The 23,093-nt window shown below is 44.9% G+C and overlaps 1 protein-coding gene and 1 long non-coding RNA gene across 2 annotated transcripts in view; one reads left to right on the top strand and one right to left on the bottom strand.

Annotated features, from left to right (window-relative positions):
• The window catches only part of BIN3 (bridging integrator 3), a 55,272-nt gene that overhangs the window by 1,167 nt on the left and 31,012 nt on the right, over nt 1-23,093 (top strand). Inside the window, exon 2 of the mRNA XM_073325115.1 lies at nt 17,783-17,831. Within this exon, the coding sequence (XP_073181216.1) occupies nt 17,783-17,831 (49 nt within the window). The remainder of the gene's footprint in view (nt 1-17,782; nt 17,832-23,093) is intronic.
• On the bottom strand, nt 12,002-20,761 carry LOC140903592 (uncharacterized). Its single transcript, XR_012156300.1, has 3 exons — nt 20,157-20,761; nt 15,171-15,333; nt 12,002-14,366 (listed from the first exon to the last, which is right to left on the bottom strand). It is a non-coding gene; the product is annotated as an uncharacterized lncRNA (long non-coding RNA).

Here is a 23,093-nt window from a genome sequence, read left to right as displayed (position 1 = left end):
CCCCCGGTGCTCCGGGCCCTTCCCTCCTCCCCCTCCCCCCCCCCCCCCGGTGCTCCGGGCCCTTCCCTCCTCCCCCTCCCCCTCCCCCCCCCCCCGGTGCTCCGGGCCCTTCCCTTCTCCCCCTCCCCCTCCCCCCCCCCCCCGGTGCTCCGGGCCCTTCCCTTCTCCCCCTCCCCCTCCCCTCCCCCCCCCCCGGTGCTCCGGGCCCTTCCCTTCTCCCCCTCCCCCTCCCCACCCCCCCCCCGGTGCTCCGGGCCCTTCCCTTCTCCCCCTCCCCCTCCCCACCCCCCCCCCCCCGGTGCTCCGGGCCCTTCCCTTCTCCCCCTCCCCCTCCCCACCCCCCCCCCGGTGCTCCGGGCCCTTCCCTTCTCCCCCTCCCCCTCCCCACCCCCCCCCCCGGTGCTCCGGGCCCTTCCCTTCTCCCCCTCCCCCTCCCCACCCCCCCCCCCGGTGCTCCGGGCCCTTCCCTTCTCCCCCTCCCCCTCCCCACCCCCCCCCCCGGTGCTCCGGGCCCTTCCCTTCTCCCCCTCCCCCTCCCCACCCCCCCCCCCGGTGCTCCGGGCCCTTCCCTTCTCCCCCTCCCCCTCCCCACCCCCCCCCCCGGTGCTCCGGGCCCTTCCCTTCTCCCCCTCCCCACCCCCTCCCCCCTTGCATCCGCTACTGACCTGCTGTCCGCGCCCCACTCGTGTCTACCCCCCCCCAGCTCCCGCACCCGTCTCCCTTGTAGTAAAGTGCTGTGATGTCAAGTTTGTTACCGTCGGGGGGCCGGGAAGCTGCCTCGCCTACCGTCCTGTGTGACCCAGTGTATGTGGGGTGGTTGTTTACTTCTCGCCACCTGTGTTTGTTACTCCCTTTGGAGAGTGAAAGTGGCCTGGTTATTTTCACTTTCTTTTAGTCCCTTTCACTCTCAGCGCTCCCCCACCCCCGGCCCAGCACCAGGCTGCTGCAGACAGGGCAAGGGTCTGAGAATCCAACAGCCTGAGTTCCTAGTTCGGCTGCTCTCCGCTCTGGTGTGAGAGTTGCTTCCCTTCTGCACATTAATTCCCCCTGATAGAAAACGGGACTGATACTTGGCTCCCCCTTTAAAAAGTTAGTCTTTAAGGTGCCACAAGTCCTCCTTTTCTTTTTGCGGATACAGCCTAACACGGCTGCTACTCTGCAACTTGGCTCCCCTTGGTGAAGCAGCTCTTGGTCTGTGGAAGAGAAACAACTTTTAGGGGCTTAATGGTCTGATCCAACACATCTTGAAGTCCATGGAAAGGCACCTATAGACTTCAAAGGGTTTTGGGTCTGGTCCCAAATTCTTATTTATATACTGTACTTGCATAACAATGTCTGTAATGTAAACACAGCAGAGGAAGGCTTACATCAAAACAAAACTTTTTTGCTAGTTTTTTAAATGCCCGAAACAGTCTATTAATAGGTTTTATGAAACCTGCTTTGGGTTTAGAACTATCTGAAATCACTTTAACTTGTATCTTGCCTCTCAAGTGGATTTCAATATGTTTGTGTTACAGACATTATTTGCACCTCATAATGTCAATATCAAAATAGTAACAATACAGTCTGGGGGATAGGGTTTTGTATGTACTCTGCGTGTGATCTAGCAATGCTGTCCAGTTTCCTCGTGGGAAGGCTTCCTGCCTTTGTAACAGGCCCGGCAGCATACCTCATCTTAGCTTGGGAATGTTAAGCATTGTTATTTATGAATGTTTGTGCGTTAAAGTAAATGTGTTAGATACTTCATCGAACAATTTGGAAGATACGGTCTCTGACCTAAAGAATATGTACTTACTAACAGGTTTCAGAGTAACAGCCGTGTTAGTCTGTATTCGCAAAAAGAAAAGGAGTACTTGTGGCACCTTAGAGACTAACCAATTTATTTGAGCATGAGCTTTCGTGAGCTACAGCTCACTTCATCGGATGCATACCGTGGAAACTGTATGTATGTGGAAACTGCAGTTTCCACGGTATGCATCCGATGAAGTGAGCTGTAGCACACGAAAGCTCATGCTCAAATAAATTGGTTAGTCTCTAAGGTGCCACAAGTACTCCTTTTCTTTTTGTACTTACTAAGAAGCTCCAAGAAGGATCAGGCCATTATTGTGCTATACAGATGCATGCATAGGTATCTTTCCAGCCCCAAAGAGCTTATTATCTAAGGCCCCGTCACTGACTTCAGAGGTTCTACTAATGTGTAAAGTTAACCATGTGTAAATGTTTGTGGGTTTGGGGCCTAATGTTAGATAGACTCATAAATATTAAGGTCAGAAGGAACCATTATGATCATCTAGTCTGACCTCCTGCACAATGCAGGCCACAGAATCTCACCCACCCACTCCTGCAATAAACCTCTCACCTATGTCTGTGCTATTGAAGTCCTCAAATCGTGGTTTAAAGACTTCAAGGTGCAGAGAATCCTCCAGCAAGTGACCCATGCCCCATGCTGCAGAGGACAGAGAAAAAACCCCAGGGCCTCTTCCAATCTGCCCTGGAGGAAAATTCCTTCCCGACCCCAAATATGGCGATCAGCTGAATCCTGAGCATGTGGGCAACATTTACCAACCAGATACCCAGGAAAGAAGTCTCTGTAGTAACTCAGATCCCATCCCATCACAGGCCATGGGCCTATTTACCATGAATAGTTAAAGATCAATTAATGCCATAGATGGGACAGTAGCAAACAGAAGGGAGGGATGGATTGAGTAAGGACCAGAGTTCAGCAATGTGCATATATGCTTAGGGCATCCTGCCCAAAAATGAGATTGGTTTTCGCAAAAGTAGGATAGTACTCACTTAACGTCTTATTATTTACCCAGACACACACCCTTCCCTTCCTTCCTGGTTCCCCCCCTCTTAATCATCTCTCCCTTCTCTCTGACTGCATCCTCCTCCTTACCTACCCTCCTTGCCTATTGCAAATATGATTATAAAATAAATGTACTCTTTTGCTTTGTGCTTCTGTTATTAATGAAAATGGATCTGTGATCAGATACTTGAAACACTAATGCAGCCCTTCACACTCATGGTTTCAAATGACTGTACGCTTTATTTGCAATAAATTAAAATAACTGATTATTCTCTTTAAGATTATTGGTATTTATCTATCTGAGGCATTTCAAATGTTTGTTGTAATGTTCAAAATCATTTGATGGAGACATTTAAACCAAGCCTTGTCATGTACGCGCATCATCAGTATACATGCATACCTGCTTTAATTACTCAGCTATCCAGAATGATTTTCTAAATATAAGTTACTTGTCCGGCTACAAAACTCGATTTCCTGCTTTGTAACAGATCAATGTGCAGCATTTCTGCTTAGATTCTTCTGACCTCCATTTCCCCGCATAAAGTTTTGCTTAGAAACCCTTGTTGGGTTTTGTAATTATTCTTGTTCACTGATTCCTGCTCAAATGGTCTCAGTTTACAAGTCAAATATTTGATTTTTTTTTTCCTAGCTGCTAGCACCGCAAATTCAAGTTGTGAGTTGAAAAATCCAGCAGTGTTCTCTCTGCCTCCTACTGTCACCATAAGTACTAAAGATTCTAGGATCAGAAGTTTGCTGACAACTTTTGTTGTAAGAGACTCCAGCTCACTCTGCTGTGTTTATATTGGCTCTTCGAGGACCACAGGAGAAACTTTTCTGTATCCATAAAGTCAGCAGATCTGCCTTGAAGACAAATGGCATGGATAGATTAACAGAATCATCTTCTTGATTATACTGCCCTATAGATGGCTAGCAGGCTATGTAAGGAATACGTACTTTATAGTCCAGGTAGCCTAATCAGTGTATTTTTAGTCCTGACTCATGCATCACTTTATTGTGATAAATTATACATAGAAATACCTATTGCTGCACTTAATTTTAAAATAATCAATTCATTTCACCCTGTATCAATCTTACTACTCAAATTGCACAACACAGAATCACTCCACCTGCGCTTTCAGTGACACCGCTGCATCGTCTGTGTTCTATGCTATAAATGGCTGCATCCTAAAAGCAAACATTTATAAATCTGCCTAAAGTTAAGGGGACTGTGTCACATTAAAAGTCATATTACTTAAAATGTCCTTAACTTTGATTGTTAAAAATGGAAGGAGAGTAAAAGCCTCCTGTGTTTTTTTTTTATCCATTTATGCACTTCTTCTTTTTTAGTTCTGTTCAGCCTGGGCAATAATAGATAGTTTCACTTGGAGATTCTCATGCATTCACACAATGACGGGATGCTTGGTTTGTAAATATTGTTGAAGGGCCTTTAACTCCAAACAAAAAACTTTAAAAAAATTCCTCTGTGTGTGTTTGTCAGATTTGCTAAAAACTCTGTACAAGACTCCTAAAACATTATGGGACAGATCACATCCACAGTTCTTGTCGTGTGTGCTGGTCATTTAATTAAAAATATTTTCACTGCCCTAAGCAATTTTTCAATCGTGTTAGTCACGCAGAGCCAAAATAGTTAGAGGTAGATGTATGCTGATGTAAGAAGAAAGAGAGAATTTAGCTTGATTCTGAGATCCCAGATTGAGTTTGCAGGGCTGGCAGATAGACAAATAATCTTTAGTCTTTGTCTGTAAACGCGCTTTTAAATGTGGCAGTGGTCAGAAAAATAACTGAAAATAGCACCTGGCTCAGCAGATTTACTCTCTGTATACTGAGAATCAGTTTTTGCTACATTTTACACCTGTTAGCACTGCAGAGCTAATAAAACCAGATGGCTGAGATATCGTAAATATCGTTATTAATGAAATACAGTACAGGGCTTTAAATGCTGCCAAATTACAGCTTTGTAACTCCTTTGAAGACAATACGATACCACAGGTGTAACTGAAGGGAAAATTTGGCATACAGAATCTATCAGTGGTGAGAAATGAGCCAGAAAGAACTCAGCTTGACCCTCAGATCTCTGGTGAGTCTGTAGAGCTGACGGTTAGGAACGAAACATTCAAACTGAGCCAGTCCAGTCTGATCAGAAATAACTGACAGTAAACAGAGAATTTTATCATGTCATTGTTATGCTTTTCAGAGCATAACTGCATGTTAACCTCCTATCTACACTAAGGATTTGCCTTCACTACAAAGTTAACATGAGTTATAACCAGGGAGCCTAGAAATCCATTTGCCATGGAAAAATGCAGAAGTTGTGTTCTTAGAGAGAATCTTTAGTTTTTACATTTTGTGAGAAAATAAAACCATATACAGTAGAACCCTGACTGTCCAATCTAATTAGGAATGGGACCAGTTTGGATAATCAAAAATTCAGATAATCAGGGAAATGGGCAGGGCAGGGCTTGGGATGTCAGCCCCAGGCAACGGTGCTCGGGCTGTCAGCTTAAAAATTGTAAATATATCAATAAAACATTGTGTCAACTGATACCTATATATATTGTGGCTAGAGAAACTAAAGGTCAGCGTTTCCTTTAAATAGCGAAAAAAGTGGATTTTTATGGGTTTTTTAATCAGAGGATTTGGGTTTTTTTATCACAGAAAACTAGGATCCCTGGTTATAACTCAGGTCACGTCCCCACACAAAAACAGTTAGGTGCACTTACACTTCAGCATAAACCCAAGGTTCAGACTTAGGCTCAAGCCTAACCTCCTTCCATCTATACCCAAATCATTCTAACCCAGGGTCCCAGGACCCCACAAGGGTGAAGGGTCCAAGCCTGAGTCAAACTGGGAGTCCGGGACCCAGGGTTCAAGCCCTATTACTTTGCAGTGTAGATGCAGCCCCACTGGACCCAGGCTCTGGGAGTTGGCCAAAAGTCTCCCACGTTCCCACAGGCTGGCTTTCTTGGACCTTTGGACAGTCAAGTTTAGTGGACAGTCAGATTTTCCCAAACTGCACAACAAAAAGCTAGAGCAGCCACATGGCGGGAGGGCACTGGGAAAGCTGGGATATGATTGATTGCACTCAGGTCTGCGAAATGCAGTGTAGATGCTTGAACCCCAGTTTTGGGACCAGGTTAGAAAATTCCTAATGGAGGATTGACAATCAGTGTAGGTGCTCAAACCCAGGGTCTGCTGACTCACATTCCACTAGCTCTGGGCTTACATTGCAGTGTGGACGTACCCCTAGACTGAGCATGATGGTGCTTTTCACTTGAGTCCACTGGCCTGTCAGGTGGTACAAGCTAAAGTTCAGATTAGCACAAGTCATCAGCTATTAACGCAGCCACTCGTGTAGTGTGGACTCAGGCTAGAGCCACTCGAGTGTCGCTGGTCCTTTCCCACAGCCCCATTCCTTTGCCCAGAAAGGACAGATGAGTTCTCCTGTAATTCCCTGAGAAGGAATGCCTGGAGCAGTTCAGTTTACTGCAGTTTGGAACCATGGGATATGCCCCCAGAAATCCTAGCACAACACACAAGTGAGAGCAGCGTCAGTGTGGACACAGCAGCATGAGGATTATTGTGTGGTGTGGCCGTTCTCACCCAAACTAGGGTAACTCAACAGAAGTCACCTGCGCTAATACTGCAGTGAAGACAGACACTCAGGATGGAGCCATCCGGGAAAGCCATGGTAGAGCATAGCTTAAACATGGTTCCCGCTGAGCCATGTGATTGGGAGATGAATTTTTCATCTTTTGCTGGGATAGGAATGAGGGGTCATTGTCAAGGGTGGGGTTACTCAACTGAAATCTGTGATTCCCCTTTCTTCCTCCACAACAGATCAGCGTCAGTCTTTGCGCGTGTTGTGGCCCCATTTCCACATGAATGTGAGAGACCTGAACTCTGAGGAGGTTAGTCTGTGTATAACGCAGACAATCGCTCTCAGTTCGGTTGTCAATGGCTGGCAGGCCATGCCAACTGTAATAGTCGCTAATTCATGCAGATATGGCCAATGTGAAGTCGTGCTGCCGCTTATTGAATGAATTGTGTCATTCACTTAGGTCTGGAATTCAGTACGTCTTCGGAGGGGAAAGGGTCTTACTGACGTGCAGCCTCTGATGTAGGAAGATTCCTGAGGTCACACTTGGACCATTTAGGCTGCGGTGATTGTGAACGAGCCAGGCAGTAGCAAATTCTTCTGTAGAACAACATGCATATCAGAGGGGATCTATTGTCTAGGGGATTGTGCCCTGCTTCCCAAATGTCAGGGTAAAAAATGTCTAACATTTATATCACTTCGCTTGCTGGGAGTTCTGCATAAAGAGAGGATGAGCCTTGTTCCAAACATGCAAGACTGAGAGTTTTCTTTGTTTAGCCGATATATCACTATTTGTTTAGTTTGAGCGTGCTGCCTCTCTCCAACAATGGCCTTCATCAGATGCATGTCCGCAGCGTGGAATGTACTGTTTCGAAGGTTAGCGGGAGGTTTACCCGAGTGATTAGGGAAAGGGACTGAGTCATGGTGCTACAAAGTTTTATTTCTGGCTCTATCACTGTCTCAGTGTGTGGCTTTGAGGAAGGTCGCCTAGTCTTTCTTCCTCAGTTTCCCCATCTGTAAAATGGAGATAATAGTTGCCTTGCATAGGTATTGCGAGGCTTAATTAATGTTTATAAAGCACACTGGAATCCTTGGGATCAAATGCGGAAATTGAGACCCAGAGAGGATGTGACTTGCCAGAGACCTCATAACTAATCTGTGACAGAAGCAGGAATCAAACCCAGATCTCCTGACTTCCACACCTGGTTATGACTAGATGATGTTTTCTCTACCATGTTTTAGGGCCAACTTTAATTAGAGCAGAATTAGGCTTGTTTGGGGAGCGATATTTTATGTAGGTAGTTTTGAAACTTGATCCTTCTGTGACCCACATTGGCATCATTAAGATTTTGTGTCTTGCTTGGATTATATTCTCCTACATGAGCTGCCCCAGAGACTGCGTTGAGAAGTTGTAGCTTGGTTTTTGGTGCCCTTTGGAGTGAGTATTTGTGGTGTAGCAGGTATTTAGTGGCTCTGTCGCCGCAGCATTGATAGGCAGTTAAGCACTTTTTCTGCAGATTTACAGGTGAGGAATGGAAGACAGCAAGTTGCTGTGTGTGGCTAGGTGGCAACACACTTTGAGACCAGGAGGTCTCCACTCAAGTTCCAAACCAGGATCTGGATTTCCTCTCCTGTGCTGATATTTCAGGGCCATACTCAGGTGGGGGCTGTATGGCTAGAGGTATTGGCCCTCAGATGACATATTAAAGTGAGCTCTATTCCTGTGGCTGTCACGGGTGAAATTTAAAGATCCCAGGTCACTTTGGGGGAAAGAGTAGAAAATACAGAACTGATCTTCTGACCTCCATTCTCTAAAAGCAAACGTGAATGACTTGGGCTATACTGGGACCATTACTGGGGGCCAGTGGTTTCTGTTTTTTTCTCTTCAGTTACAATGCAAGCATCTATTTATAATCTAAAGGGTACTTGTAGTTATGGAAGAAAATACTTAAAACCTTGGTCTGTTGTATCTCAAAAGCAGGTTTTCAAGCTACATTTCACCTCCTCCAGTAGTTTTCTAGTTCCAGCGTACTAACTAGACTAAACACCTAGCATTAATTTAAAGTTAGGAGTTGAACTGTAGAGTCCTGTGACATTTAACTCCCCAAACCCTCACCAGGTTTTGATCTAACAAGACTTCCATGTTAATCCATTTTCCAAATGATTTCGGTGTGTAAAGGCTGATGATTAGCTCATGTAGCGCAATAAATCACAGTTGTGTAGATCACTGAACCCTGTCTACTCCAGAGGTCCTGGGAGGAAGTATACTTGGGAACAGGTGGGAAATGACAGGCATGTTCAGGTTCCAGCATAAACATTTATTATTTATTAACATTATTAATATTACAGCCACGCCCCAAGTCCTGATCAGTATCACGACCCTATCTTCCTAGGTGCTGTGCAAACACATGCAAAGAGACAGTTCCTGCCCCAAAGAGCTTTATTTCTAGCTTCTTACAGTCTAGGGATACTTCAGTTACAGTTAAGAAGGTACTTTTTAGACTAAGTCTCCATTTTCAATGGGTTATAACTGCTAACTTGCCTACCTTCCCCACAAAATACCTTGTATGCTGACATTTTTTAAACTTGGTCTCAACCCGCAATTCTTCTTTGTCACCTTTTTGGAGTGAACTTAGTTCTATAGGGAACCTAGTGCAGGCCTGACAGCTCTGGAGAATGCAGTCTTCTGTCTCTGCAAGAGAAGCGCTGTTACCTCTGCACTAGAAGGCCCATTTCTAGGGATGAGAGGGGAGCTGATTCTCCGTGTCCCATGCACTGAGGGCTTTTCTGCCAAATGCCACTTTTCATGATGGAATTTAAACAGAATTTTCTTATAATGATAGCAGGCTAGCACCTGTTTGATCATTGAGTTCTAGAGAAAAGCAAACAAGGGTATTTTCTAAAGCCCAGATCATGGTCTCATTGGTGTATATGGCAGAGCTCCCAGTGAAACCAGCATTTGACCCTTAGTATCTGATAAAATTTGATCAAAAAAAGCTCTTGGATACCAAAGTGGTGAGCAAGGTACAAATAGCTACATAGATAATTACTTCCTACATATACCTAGATACTTGATTTTATAGCACAGATGGTCACATGCACTACAGAAGTACTCATGTTTAAACACCATAGTGAAATGTAGTTACCTGTGTTATAATGTAGCCCCTGATCCTGCAAATTAGTCTGTGTGAGTTGAACCCCTGAGCCACTGGAATCCATGGTGGTCCACACAGGCTCAGGGGTCCCCTCCACGTGCACCAGCTTGCAGGATCAGAGCCATAATTTTTTCTTACCTGTGTGTACAGAAAAAACTATGTGAGCACCCTCTTTTAACTCTAACATGGTTATCACATGATTTGGTGGTGGTGGTGGTCCATACGGGTGACTAAAAAACAATCTTATAACAGAGTTAAGCCACAACCATCTTTCACAACCACGCTTAAAATGGTTATTTTTGTAGCATAGTCAGGGCCTAAAACAGCCTTGCAAAATTCTGTTCGCCCACGCACCTGGCGTGAGTAATTCTCTTTTGATGGGTGAGTAAAATATCATTAGCTTTTTCATTATCATCTTGGAGCGGGTGGGAGAGTAACTTCTGACATTATTATTGCATTTGTTGAGCACTAACACTGGCCTTGGCTCTGCAGAAGACACAAGGGATAAAGACAGTCCATGCCCCAAAGAGCTTACAGTCTGTGGGCTTACTTCTTACTGAACTCAGTGGAAGCAGGTTTGGAACAAAAAGGACTAAATACTTAAGGATTATAGTTTGAGGCAACATAAATTGCGTGGTTACATTATGAGTTTTTTCTTTGTTATAGGGGCTCACAGTGAGACCAGTTTTGTTGGTTTGTGCCCTGTAGCTTTGTCGGGGCGGAGTGAAACCCAGGGTTAAGTCTGTATATTTTTCAGTTGATTTCAGAGGTGTCCAATACTCTAAGCCAAATTCTGTGCTGCTGCATGCCCCAGGCAATCCCACTGACCTCCCAATGGAGCTTCATGGGCAGAAGTCAACACAGAATTTGGCGCAGTATCTCTCTTAACATAAGCTGTTTGTGATCCATTTGAATAATTTTTTCCTTTCGCATTAGTGTTCTGTTTGGAGTGGTTGCTATGAGTTCTTATAAAGAAGGGGGAGTGGGGTGGGACGGTGCATGCGGTTTCCATGGACACCGTGTAGTACAGCAAGACATCCAGAGTGATGTGATATATTAATTCCAACTGTGTCTTGTGTTCATGCATCTCTCACCTGTGAGGGCTGGGGCTGGAATTCCCCCCTGCTCCTTGGACACTTGCTGGTGCATTGTATACGGTCATAGGGGTTTTTTTTAAGGCTGTGACAGTCTCGGACTCCTGATTCAGCTATCTGAGACGTGGATGTTCGGTGGTTGTATAGGTTTTTCACTAAGGCATTGTACAGCACCAAGCACACTGTCAGCATGCAGTGAATAATTTCTCTTATGCCCTGATCCTATGAGGTGTTGCCCACTTCTTGCAAGGACACATCTATATTAGCAGAATTGTTACCCATATTTCATCAGCTGCCTAAGGTTGCTAGTGTAGAAGGGGCTTGGGCATTTTTACTATTATGTCAGGAAAAGGTGCACAGAACAGCACTGAATCATACTGTGCGAGAAGCACCTACCCCCCGTCTTCACTAGTGCGTCCACTGTTGCTACAAACATTGTAGCTGCCCCACTGCTGCTAATGCAGACAAGGTCCCAGATGGTGTGTGGTGGGAGTGGGAATCGAGGGTTTTCAGCACTTTGCTGAGAAAGTTCCCGTCACCTAATTAAGGTGAACTTAACGCAGCGTTGGGTTTTTTGATGAAAAATCAAATTTTTCCTTGGAAAGCGGATGCTTTTCATGAAAAATGTTGTTGAGTTGGAAACCCAATTTTTGGTTGAAAACCAGTTTCAACAGAAATTTTTCAGTGAGCCCTAGTCTGACCCCTTCTAGTTATTTGAGAGCCCGTGGCACTTTCTGCAGGAGTCTGAGTGTAAACCCTGAGGTCCTGACCATGTACATTGTGGGTAAATACATTGTGCCCCCTCCAACTTCCCCTCCACTTTCAGTTGCATACAGCTTTTTCCTTACTTCCTGTCCTAAACCATCATTGGAGATTGCTGTGCAATGTTGAACAGCAGCTGTTCATATCCCCAGAAGCAGCTGCATTTCAGTGGTGGCTGAAAATATTCATGTGTTTTCCCTATCTACCTGGGAGAGGTCTTAGGAAGCCTGATTAGTGTTTTGCGGTCCTCAAGTGGAGGGTGTTACCATGTGTTTTGTTGCAGTCTATGCTTATTTCCATTTAAATTCCTGAGATTGATAGCCCTCCTCCATTTTTTCTGGTCTTTGTCTGATGAGGGAGCAAGAGTGTCCAAGATTTGTCAGGAAACTGAGCGTTTTGCTGCGGGGTGGGGAACGTTATTATACAGGAGAATAGATAAAACCACAACTGCAGCCCTAGATTAGAAATCACATGGTCTGATCCAGTCGGACGATCCCCTCTGCATCTTACTTTCAGAGGGGACTACAGAAAATCTGTAAATCTTGCAAATCTCATTGGGCTGTATTCCCCATTGCCTGGTGGGTTTATCAGCAACTCTCCCGTGCATGCGGAGGAGAATTAGAGCACGTCTACATGTACAGCGCTGCAGTGACGCAGCTGCGTCAGTGCACATCTGGTGAAGACGCTCTATTCCAACAGGAGAGCGCTCTCCTGTCAGCATAACAACACCACCTCTGCGAGTGGCAGAAGCTATGTTAGTGGGAGAAGCTGTCCCGCCGACATAGCACTGTCCACACCGGTGCTTATGCCAGTGTAATTTATAAAAAGAAAAGGAGTACTTGTGGCACCTTAGAGACTAACCAATTTATTAGAGCATGAGCTTTCACTCAGAGGGGTGATTTATTCACATCCCTGAGCAACGTGAGTTCTACCGACATAGACTGTAGAGTAGACACAGCCTTAGACCCTTTGGTGTGTGACTTTGAGCTTGTACATGGAGAAGTATACTACATTGCTGGGGAAATTTCAGAGAAAATTAGCCACACCTTCCCCTCCCAGGGGTTCCTCAACTTCCCTGATGGGATGCTTTCAGGATTCTCTCCACCCACCTACACTTTTTTCTTACTTTAAGCACCCAGCCCCTCTCTTCAGTACTTCACTCCCCTCCATTGAGGAAGACTAGGTGGAGCCTCCCTTCTGAAATCGGTGTTCCCAAACGAGCCAGATTGGCTCCGCTGAACGACTCACAATGTCCCGATGGGGGCTGCGTGCGCTGCCTTTGCCGCAGTCCCCCGCCAGCCAAGAGAATGAGGCCTGGAATCTTCATGGCATTACCGTTACTGTGGCTTGCTGAGTTAAATGGCTGTATCTGACCAGAGAGCTCTTCAGAGTGGGAAAGCTCCGACTGACTCAGCGTGCCCACACTGTTTATGAACATGATTTCAAGGGATTTCACACCCCAAACACAACCCCAGCTTTCTCTCGCTCAGCAGAAATAATAGAACCGAAACACACGCAAGACCAGGTTTCTCCTCTAGGCTGTGTGGAAACGTGCTCAGGTTTTCAGGGTAGCATTTGCGGCTCTGGCACACTAGGAGGAGGCTCTGTAACACATAGTAAAAGATGTGGAGCCGTATGTCAACCTGATCTATTTCTGATATGCTCATCGCTGTGGTATCCAGGCGGACTAATAATACCTGGAGTTCTTCATCTTACAGCGCACTCTGACAGCTGCTAATTTGTGCATCCCCCCTGTATCAGGTAATAATATTATCCCCATTTCACAGACGGGAAAACTGAGACACACAGTAGTGAAATGATTGGCCCAAGGCATCACAGCAATAGAATGTCCGAACTGGGATTAGAACCCGGGAGGAGTTATTGGTTCTCGGGCTTGTGCTCAGATTGTTGGAGCACATCTCTTTCTGCTGCCAGCAGCATCTTGCAACTGCATTTCAAAGCTGCGGGTGTGTCAATTTATTTTAAAATCTCAGCTAAGATCAGTGGTTCTGATCGTCTTACTACTTCATTGCTTTATTCTTTCTGTTCTTCTTTCTTGTGTTGCTTTTTTACTGAGCCATATTAAAGCAGGAAAATTGTCTCAAAATATAAAATAGTATTTTAAAAAAAATAGTTATATGAACAGGGTTTTTTAAAAAGGTTTTACTGAGACAGACATAATTACCAACTGGCATCATGGTGCTGATAGAGATATTTGCTGTTTCAAAGTGTATTTGTAGCTTTGTTGAACATCCTGTTGACTTTCTTTTGCTGTGAAAGAAAATAGTCTTCGTTTCTTCCTTGTACGCCGAACTTTTTGGATGTGAAAACCTTTTCCTTCCCAACTGAGATGGAGTTGAAATATCTTGTAGCTCACATCCCGCACTGCCCTTCATTGCATAAATGTAATGAGTAGTTTAAAGAAAAGTGAGCCATCTGAAACAGGATGGGCTGATCCCATTATCCATTAATTGACCTGAGCTTCTTGTTTTATCCTAGTTCGGCTCGAGAAGAAACGCAAGTGCTAAAGCAGACTATGTCAGCTCAGGTTAAAGGTAGGAGGAAGGAGAGAGACAATTTAAGCTCAACCAGGCTACTCAGGTGCTGTAGAAGACCTGAAATACTCCCTTGGTCTGAGGCCGGATTCCTCCATCCCCTTCCGTCTTGCAATTAGTTGTTACATAAACTACCAGTTGCCTGCACCCTCAGCTGCTGGTCTTGGTTGACTTAGAACACTAGGATCCAGGCCTTCTAGTATGACTTGTTATTTAATCTGGTCAGTTTCCAGTGTCCCTGTTTTACTAGAGTTTATTTAGTTGTGTCATGCTCTTTAATGAAGACTGACAGTTGGGTTTGTCCCCGTGCCCCACACATTTTCCAGAGCGGCTGCCTTTTCTTCGGAAGCCCCCATACTTCATGAGAGTGCAAAGCTGTATTGGGTAAAGAAGTCTGATTAAGTAAATGGTGAAAAGTCATGTTTTAGTAATACAAGGCAAGCAAGACAATGTCTGTTATTGGACCAACTTCTGTTGGTGGAAGGTGCAAGCTTTCGAGCTCCGCTGAGCTCTCCTTCAGCTTTGGGGAAAGGAGCTCGAAATCTTGTACCTTCCACCTCCAGAAGTTGGTCCAATAAAAGATATTACCTAACTAGGGTTGCCAGCCCTCCAGGAATTAAAGATTCATCTTTAATTAAAGATAATGTCATGTGATGAATCTCCAGGAATTCATCCAACCAAAGTTGGCAACTCTGTACCTAAGCCACTTTGTCTCTCTCGTATCCTGGGATCAGCATAGCTCCAAAACCGCTGCAACCAAATGTTTAGAGACTCACACAACTCCAGCTATCTTCACTGATGCTCCTTGCGTTTTGCAGCCAGCCACTCTGTCTGTTGCAGATTAATTTTCTGGAGGCATCTCTGTTTGAATGGTCCTCTCTGGCTGGTGGTGGTTCAGAGCCTTTGTAAGGGGCCTGTATTTAAATTCTGTGTTTGTTTCTTTGTTAACTAAGATTAATCATTAGCAACATAGAAACAATTATCCCTAATCGTGCACAGTGTTAACTGTTCTTTGGCTGGGACTGTAAAGTTTCTGGGGCAGGGACCATGTCCCTCTCTCTCTCTTCTGTAATGCACCGTGCGATTCATGGTGCAACATGAATAGTAAATAATGCATTAAAATGGGGTGCCATTGGTGGAATTTCCCCCACCTCCTCTTATCGATACAACACCACTCACCATAATATCTCTATTTAAATGCCACATCTCTACTCATGGCCTTTAAGTGCTTAGGGCAGGGGACTGGGAATAAGGATTCCTGAGTTCTGTTCCTGTCTGCCATTGATTCACTTTGTGACCTTTGGTAAATCACTTCATTTCTCTGTGCATCAGTGTCCTCCATCTGTAAAACAGAGATAAAGATTCAGCTTGTAAGCACTCAGAGATTCTCTGTTATAACGTCATGTAGAAGGGCAAAGTCTTTAAAGGTGCATGTTTGCTAGCTGATTACTTCAGCATAGTGTCAGTGATGCATGGGACCTCAGGGTGCCACTCTAGTAGCTGCATGTTGTATATTTCACAGGAGATCAAATGATTACGCTTTTTTACTTATACATGCTTCTTTCACTTACTGCCAGCAATCTCCATCTTCCAGTGTTACGTTTCTATAGGAACTCCCAGCAGTGCCTGCTGCAAGATATTATCAGCCAGTCTCAGGCTGGGCACAGCAGGTCCAAATTCAGCCACGGTGCTGCATCTGTTTACACCAGAAGCTGTATTTGGTCCTAGTTTTCCTCTTCTCCATGCCACTGCTCCCCCTCAGTTCTCCAGTTTTGTTCCTGGCCTCTACCTGAGGGCAGTTACTGATGCAGATTTCTAATGATCCCATCAGAATACCTTTTACACTGTCACAGATTCACAGATGACTAGCTCTAATGAAAGATAGCACCTGGTTATACTGACTCCAATAGTATGACCAGTGCCCAGAGGGTAATAAGGGAGTTGCCCCATTTTTATTGACTTTTTACCCGTGTCGAAAAAAGAAAAATCTTTAATTTCCTATTCCTTCCTGTAAGGCACCACAAGTAGTTATTGACAGTTTAATTATATGCTAGACAATTGTTTGTTTATAGAAGAAGTGTGATTCATGGTTGCTGTGACTGCCAGTGGAACTGGAAGGGGTTAATAGCCTAAAATTACATCAGCCATGCTGGAGAACAATAAACAGGAAGTACTCCAGAAATTAAATTTAAACATTTGTGACTAATGTTGACTTTTACTCCTTGGTCAGTTCAGGAGGTATGGATTGCAGTCTAGGTTATTACTGGTTACTAATTATACCATTGGTTTGACTATGGTTGGCCGAAATGAAGCAAAGGGGGAATTGGGTCATTGGATGATCTTGTTTTTGCTGTCATTCCCATATTAAGTGTTGTCTCATATGGTATGGTGTTTGTGGAGTGGTGCCTGCAGAGAGAAGTCTCTAACTGGTAGTTTAATCTTAAAAGTTAGTTGTTGTATATAAGAGATTTTACAAAACCGATAGGATAATAAAAATGTTTTCAGGGTTAAAAATAATCACTGGAAATCAATGTAGTTGTTTGAATTAAAACTTTCCTCAACAACCTTTGCAACCCTGCATGGGAACCTGTAAGTGAAACTGATTAGACACCGTAGTGAAACTGACTAACCATTTTCACTCTGCAATACTGACAAAAATGAACCGGTTAAGAGACTCAATAATATAAACTAAATTAGATTTTTAAAATCAATTTTAGTAAAAAATGTGAGAAATGTGCTGCTATTTGCACAGGACCATTAGGGGACTTCTGCACCTTCTGTTTTGCATCTGGTACAGAACATTGTTTGAGACAAGATACCATACTAGATGAACCATTGGTCTGTTCTAGTTTGGAAATTCCTGGATAAGGCTATTCCTATTTTTAAAAGACATAACGGAATTTTCCCCTTAGCTACATCAGCAGAATATGCTGTAAACTGGGTTTAGTATAAACTGGGAGCGTTATGGACCATGAATTTTAACCAGACAACATAAATTAGTCTAATACATTGAAAGCAATGGCTGAATTATTGTGTTTTTATTACTTTGGTTATCAAGGGGGGAAAGAAACTTAATTATTTTCATTGCTTTATGATTATGACTACAACAATCTGACCAAGCCAAAAATGGATACGTAGTGAGCACTCTCACCTTCCAACTAGCTTATGTGAGGGGGGCGGGGGGGAATAGCTCATCCAGCTTGTACTCACAACCATATTAAGGTTTTTACGAATGAAGGCTGTTCAGCTGGCAGGTGAGCCATCCCTGCAGCTGTGGTAAGAAAAATCCTTTGAAGCAGGTCAAAACTCCAGACTCTTGGGTGGTGGTTTTTGAGGGTCGTTCTCCCCCTGCCCCATTTAAGGTTCTCTTTGTAAATATTTGTAGTGTTTGATTCCTTCCTTCCCACCCCCACCTCCCCTTTCAGATTTTTTTTGAAATTTTGCACAACCTTCAGACCCTTGTTCTGCCAAGGAGTGCCTTGGACATCTAGAGCCCTTAGTTGTATTAATAGGACACTGGAGGAAAAAGGGGGATTTCGCTGCTGGAGACCCAGCTGGCACTGCTGTTTGGGAAGATCACAGATGCCGGAGCTGAAGCCGACTCCAAAGGGAGATATACTTTATCTTGAATGTTGTACCAGGATCTGGGATGTTATTCCACTGAAGCTTGCATCCAAAAATCCTTCTCTACGAAAGAGCTTGGGGAACATGTTTTTTGACATTGTCGCATGTGAGGCCAGCTATTCTTGTTCGCTTACATATTCCTTATCTCTCCCTCCTTCCTTTTCCAGGATTCCGTTCAAGATTGGGCAGCCCAAGAAACAGATTGTACCCAAGACAGTGAGTAAACCAATTCCCCCTTTTTAGATCCAGTCTGTGATCATGTGGCTGATGAGTCAAGCCAGCACTTTGACTCGTCCCATTTTTGTGTGTGTATGTGCGAGGGGAATGTGAGTGAGCAGAACCTGTTGCTGTGTTTGACCATCACATCCTTGTGCTGTGGGTGAGGGGGAGTCCCAGCTACATGCAGTATTTTGGTCTCAGGATCTGTTTGTTAAGGGAGGGGGCTCTTTCGTTCTGGCACGGTTTTCCTAGGAGATGACTGAACATGCTTCCTTCCTTCCTTCTTTCAGCAATGGCTTGTTTGTTCATCCTTTCTGAGCAGATGGAGGAGGGGGAGTGGTTCAGATCGCTGAATATAACTGTTTCCAAAGGAAAGCTTATCAGAGGAGGCTGAGATGCTTAGTACTCAGGCATGAATTAATTTGTACTGCACAGCATTTGCTTTAAAAGAAAATTTAAAAAGCATTTTGTATTCTGATGAATTTGAAAGTCCTTTCCCAAGTGCTGTTTCTTGCAGCTGGCTGTGGTATTTTCCCTGCCTAAGCAGATGGTCCTTGTCCTGTGAAAGCTGTAGTGCTCACAGTAGCAATCCCTGAATTAACCTGCGTACCTGCTTTAAAAGAAGCGTCCTGATCGCTAGTGTGACAGAGACATTGGCTTTATAATTATAACTGCATTGGTGAACTAATCCCCTGTACAGACTAACATTCCTGATCCTTCCTCTGTGGGACACCCACCACTGCTAATTCCTTCGGTTGCGTGGGTTACTTGTATTAAGGTGCCAAAGATACTTTTTGTGGCATGAAGTTTCCCCTTGAGACGGAGGGTTTACTCTGCCACTTCCCAATATTGATGAACTGTAATCTTTTATTTAAAGGATGGTGTCGTTCTGTGGTGCTGCAGAACGGCAGCTTTCTGCTTCAAACTGGCAGTGCAAAATTTAAGCAAGGGACCTTCTTAAAGAACGGCAATGTTGAAACCCTAATCAGGGCTTTTGACTCCTTTTCACTCTTCTGTGGTCTTCCCAAGTTCTAGTGATCCAGACATCATGTGTTGAATGCTGCTCTCTGCAAAGAAATACAACCCCCAGCCTCAGGCAAATCCACTGGATCCCTGTTTATTTCAAGATCCAGTTCAAAATTACCCTTTTTTTGGTTTGTAAATCCCTCGTTGACTTTCTCTATCGGATCGCAGAGATGCTGACTCCCTCACTTCCTTACTTGCTCCATCCACCTATCTAGCACTGGTTTCTTCTCTGCTGGCGCAAGGGCCTTCTTCTCTGCGTCTCCTAATGGCTTGAACAGTGTTTTTGGACATTTCCTCCCCATCTGATTTTTGTGTCTCATATGAGTACATATTTTCTTTGTCTGCACCTGTTAATTTCCCTTTCCCTGTGCCATAACGTATTGTTTAACTATGTAAAGTGTTTCAGGATGCAGTTTGCCTGAAAGTCCTTATACGACATAAACCTGTATCACTGCCCATAGTGCCACACACCAAGGTCTCCACCGTCACCTCTGAAGCTAGCCCTCCTAATGGTAGAGCAGGAGCTCGGATTGAATGAGAGTTAATATTTGAACCTTCCAGATCTCTCTCTGCTCTCAGTTTGCAGTGGATTCTGCCCTAACACTCTTCCCTCCTGGTATGCCTTGTGCCTGGCATTTTGGATGGTGGCAGTATGGGGATGTCTGTTAGCTCCCTGGGTCTTGTCTTTCAATGTGGAGATACAGTATATCATAGGCAAATACAAGAGATCACTCTCCAGTTCCTTCCTGAGCTTTTGTAGCCATTTTCCTCTTGCCTATCCAGTTACAGGGATTTCTCCAGCACATCCACAAATAGAGATAAACTGGCAGTTATGGGCTGTAATTTCTGAAATAAAAACCTTTTGTCAAGTTCAGCGTGTCCAAGGGGCAAAGTTTCATCCAGGACTGTTACTGGTTCCAAGCCTTTTCCCCTTCCCCCTGCTCTTCATCTGTCCCTCCGCTTCCCAAATTCAGCAGAAGTGCTGAGAGTTTAAATGTTGATGACATGGTAACCTGGAGAGAGTTGGAAATTTTTACCTGGCCTCCACTATGCCATCTTGTTAATTGTAACAATACTCTTGGGACAGATGTGTGCCAAACAGGAAGCATGGAGCAATGTAACTGCACAGGGTAAGTGTAGAGTACAGTCCTTCAAAGAACAAGTCCTTAGAACAAACGACAGGAAACTACCAATCTCCCTTGAGAACCTGACCTTCAGATTTATACTCCTCTTAGTTTCAGGGTATGGAAGTGATGCTTTGTAGCTCATCTAGTTAGCTTAGACCTCCGAGTTTACCTCCCCCTTGCAGGCTGAGACATTCCATCTGTGCGGGCTTTTGTGAACAGCAGTACAATCTGCTTTAGCTCTCCATTTTATTCCAGATGTTGGCCTCTGGAGGCTGCTGCAGGAAGTGGGAAGGTGTGGCATCTCCAGGGCTCCATCCAGAGCTCATCAGAAGGGAAGCGGTTATGGAGAGGCTCTCCCACTCACAAGATTGTACCACAAAAAAAAAAAAAAAAGAAAGAAAGTCAGTTGTCAGAATTTAGCAGTTGGCTCCCACCAGAGCATGCTAGTTGCAACATGGGGAGAGAGACAGAGTCATTCTGACATGGCAGGCTTCGCTCACCAAAGCTTTTGTGATTACAAGGCTCTAGTACGAGCAGAAGCACTGGAAACTGGGCTGCAGTAGGAATTAGTCACGACTCCTTGTGCCCACTCGCTGTTGATCCTTTGAAGAAGGGCAAAGTGTCAGCCACAGTTTAGCTCTTCAGGTAGAAGGAAACCCCTGTAGGAAATACCAGCTGGTGAACTGAAGTGATCTCCTGCCCCCTCAGGCATGGCACTACTTTGTTTCCACCTAAACCTGGGCAAATCCAATTCCAGACGGAATAATCTCCCCCCCCCCCGCCCCCTTCCCCTGAAAAGAGCATCTGGCACTGAGCTCGTACAGAGGCGAGGAGATTGGGTGGGAGGATCTAATATACAGAGAGGACCTGCTGTCAGGGGAACGATAGAGGACATAATAACGCAGCCCAATTAAACTAATGCCCAGCGATAGGACTTAAACCTGTTAGAATTATATCTGTGTGCAGAATGTTTATTGTTTAAATCCACTACGCAGTGGAAGCCTCTTATTGTGGAGACAGTCCCCTCCACCCCCAGGACAACTTCACTCTAAGCACAAGGTTACACTGTTCAAGCTGCAGTGCGGCCCCAGCTAACGGAAGTTCGTCTGTGTCACCCTGGGGTTGTACCAGACTCTTCAGTGGGGACTGGGTCATCTGAGTTGGAAGGTGGCTGAAAAGAATGGCTGCTTGTGCCTCTCCACAGTGAGCACAGCCTCCCATCACTGCCAGGCAAAGCAAGGGAAGCCAGTCAGCTCATTTTCTCTCTTGGAAGAGGGGGATCCAGAGCATAGCCTCCCCCAGTAACCTTGGGTGAGTTGGTCAGGGGTTCCCCCGCCCTCAGTCTGCTCAGTTTTGGGGTGTATCCTTCCCCCACTGCGGTGCTGGTTGACCTTAAGGGAGTTGGCTGGGCAGGATTGAGTGTGTGTGTTCCAGAGCTCACAAACCTGGGTTGCAGACTTCGGAGTCTGTTCGACCCTGCTCCCTTGTTTAGCCAAAGATTTTGGTGTCCCCTGAGACCTTTGGGATAACTGAGCTTCATTATAACAAGAATTCCATCACAGCAAGTTTGCCATATTTAGTTTCCACTGTGCACGACTAACCTTTTAAATCTCTAATACGGGAGTAACAGCATTGGTGGGATGAAATTAATGGGCCTGGTGAATTAGGTGACTGCGTCTATTACACTCTCCCTTCCACCCCCTCTCATTAAAGCTGCGGTGGGGTGAATCCCCTCCCTCTATTCTGAAGCTGCATGTGATGCTCTTTGGGGAATGGCATATGAGCAGCATTGATTTTGTGCACTGCTTATCCACCCATAGCCTTACTTAGAAGATGGGTAGGTATGGCTTGCTGGTTTGCGAAGTCCACAGAATCCTAGTCATGGGTGTACAGGCTCGTATTCCGGCTTCACTTCATTTCAGGATTATTTTGGCTCAAGGTACTCGACTGTCAGACACAAAGGGGTTATTGTGTCTTGTGCTAATTGTTCTGCTGCACCCAATTTATGCACACAACTTGCATTGTCTAGGTGGGATCTTTGTTGTATTTGATGGGATGGCACATACCCAGCAGAAGTTTGTGGTTATAATAACATTTTTGGCTTAACTACACAGGTTTTTCTCTTCCCTCTTGTTGCCAAATCCCATTAAGGGAGTCTGAGTCCAATGGAATGACGCCATGTGGAAATCAAATAGCACCCTTCCTCCAAGAGAGTAAGAAGGCTCTACACAGTACTGCCTTCCCATCCTCTTGTGGCGCTCATCGGTCTTGCATCATTTCCTCTCTACCACATTGCTGATTACGACCCCCCCTTTGAGTTACAAAGATTCTATCGTGGCTGGAAAGCCCAAAGTTTGACCCCTTCTTGGATCTGTTACAAACTCAATGTAATTCACTGGGGAGTTTTAAAGAGCACTTCAGTTAAAAGTCCTAGGTCTGCACTCGGGAGCAATCTTACAATAACTAACCAATGTTCATGGAGCAAAAAGCATTTCATTAAGGAAAACAGATTTTGGTTTCAAGCTTTTGGTTTCCAGAAGTGAGTGAGGTGGATTGGAGGGAGGAATTATTTGACTGTGGAAACTTACCTAGCTGGTTTCATTTCTTCAGAGTACCTCTAGTACTTGTTATTTTTAATTTGTTAACTCTATGAGTAGCTTTTTGCTTTACATGTCAGATGCCTATGGCCACTAAGTTTCCAGGCTGGTGAAATCTAAGTGAGAGCTGAAACGAGGGTGACCAGATACCAAGTGTGAAAAATCAGGACCCGGGGTGGGGGGGTAATAGGTCCCTATATAAGAAAAAGCCCCGAATATTGGGACTGTTCCTATACAATCGGGACATTTGGTCACCCGAGCCAAAACTGCTGGGTTCTATGCATAACGTGCTTGGTGTTCCGTTCCCTTGCAGCCCACTGCATTTGTCTCTTTCAGCCACCTGTTGTATCTTTACATAACCCCGGATTGTGAGCATTCTGGGGCAGGGGACTTATTTGTGTCGCATGATGGTCCATGAGCCTCGATTGGAGTCTCTGGGTGCTACTGTAATAGAAATAATAATTAATAGTAGCTAGCAGAGGCACATGGGTGTGCAGAATGCAGTGACT

This window comes from Lepidochelys kempii, chromosome 26, assembly GCF_965140265.1.
Source record: "Lepidochelys kempii isolate rLepKem1 chromosome 26, rLepKem1.hap2, whole genome shotgun sequence".
In the NCBI taxonomy this organism is placed as follows: Eukaryota; Metazoa; Chordata; order Testudines; family Cheloniidae; genus Lepidochelys; species Lepidochelys kempii.
This window is presented reverse-complemented; position numbering and strand designations above follow the sequence as displayed.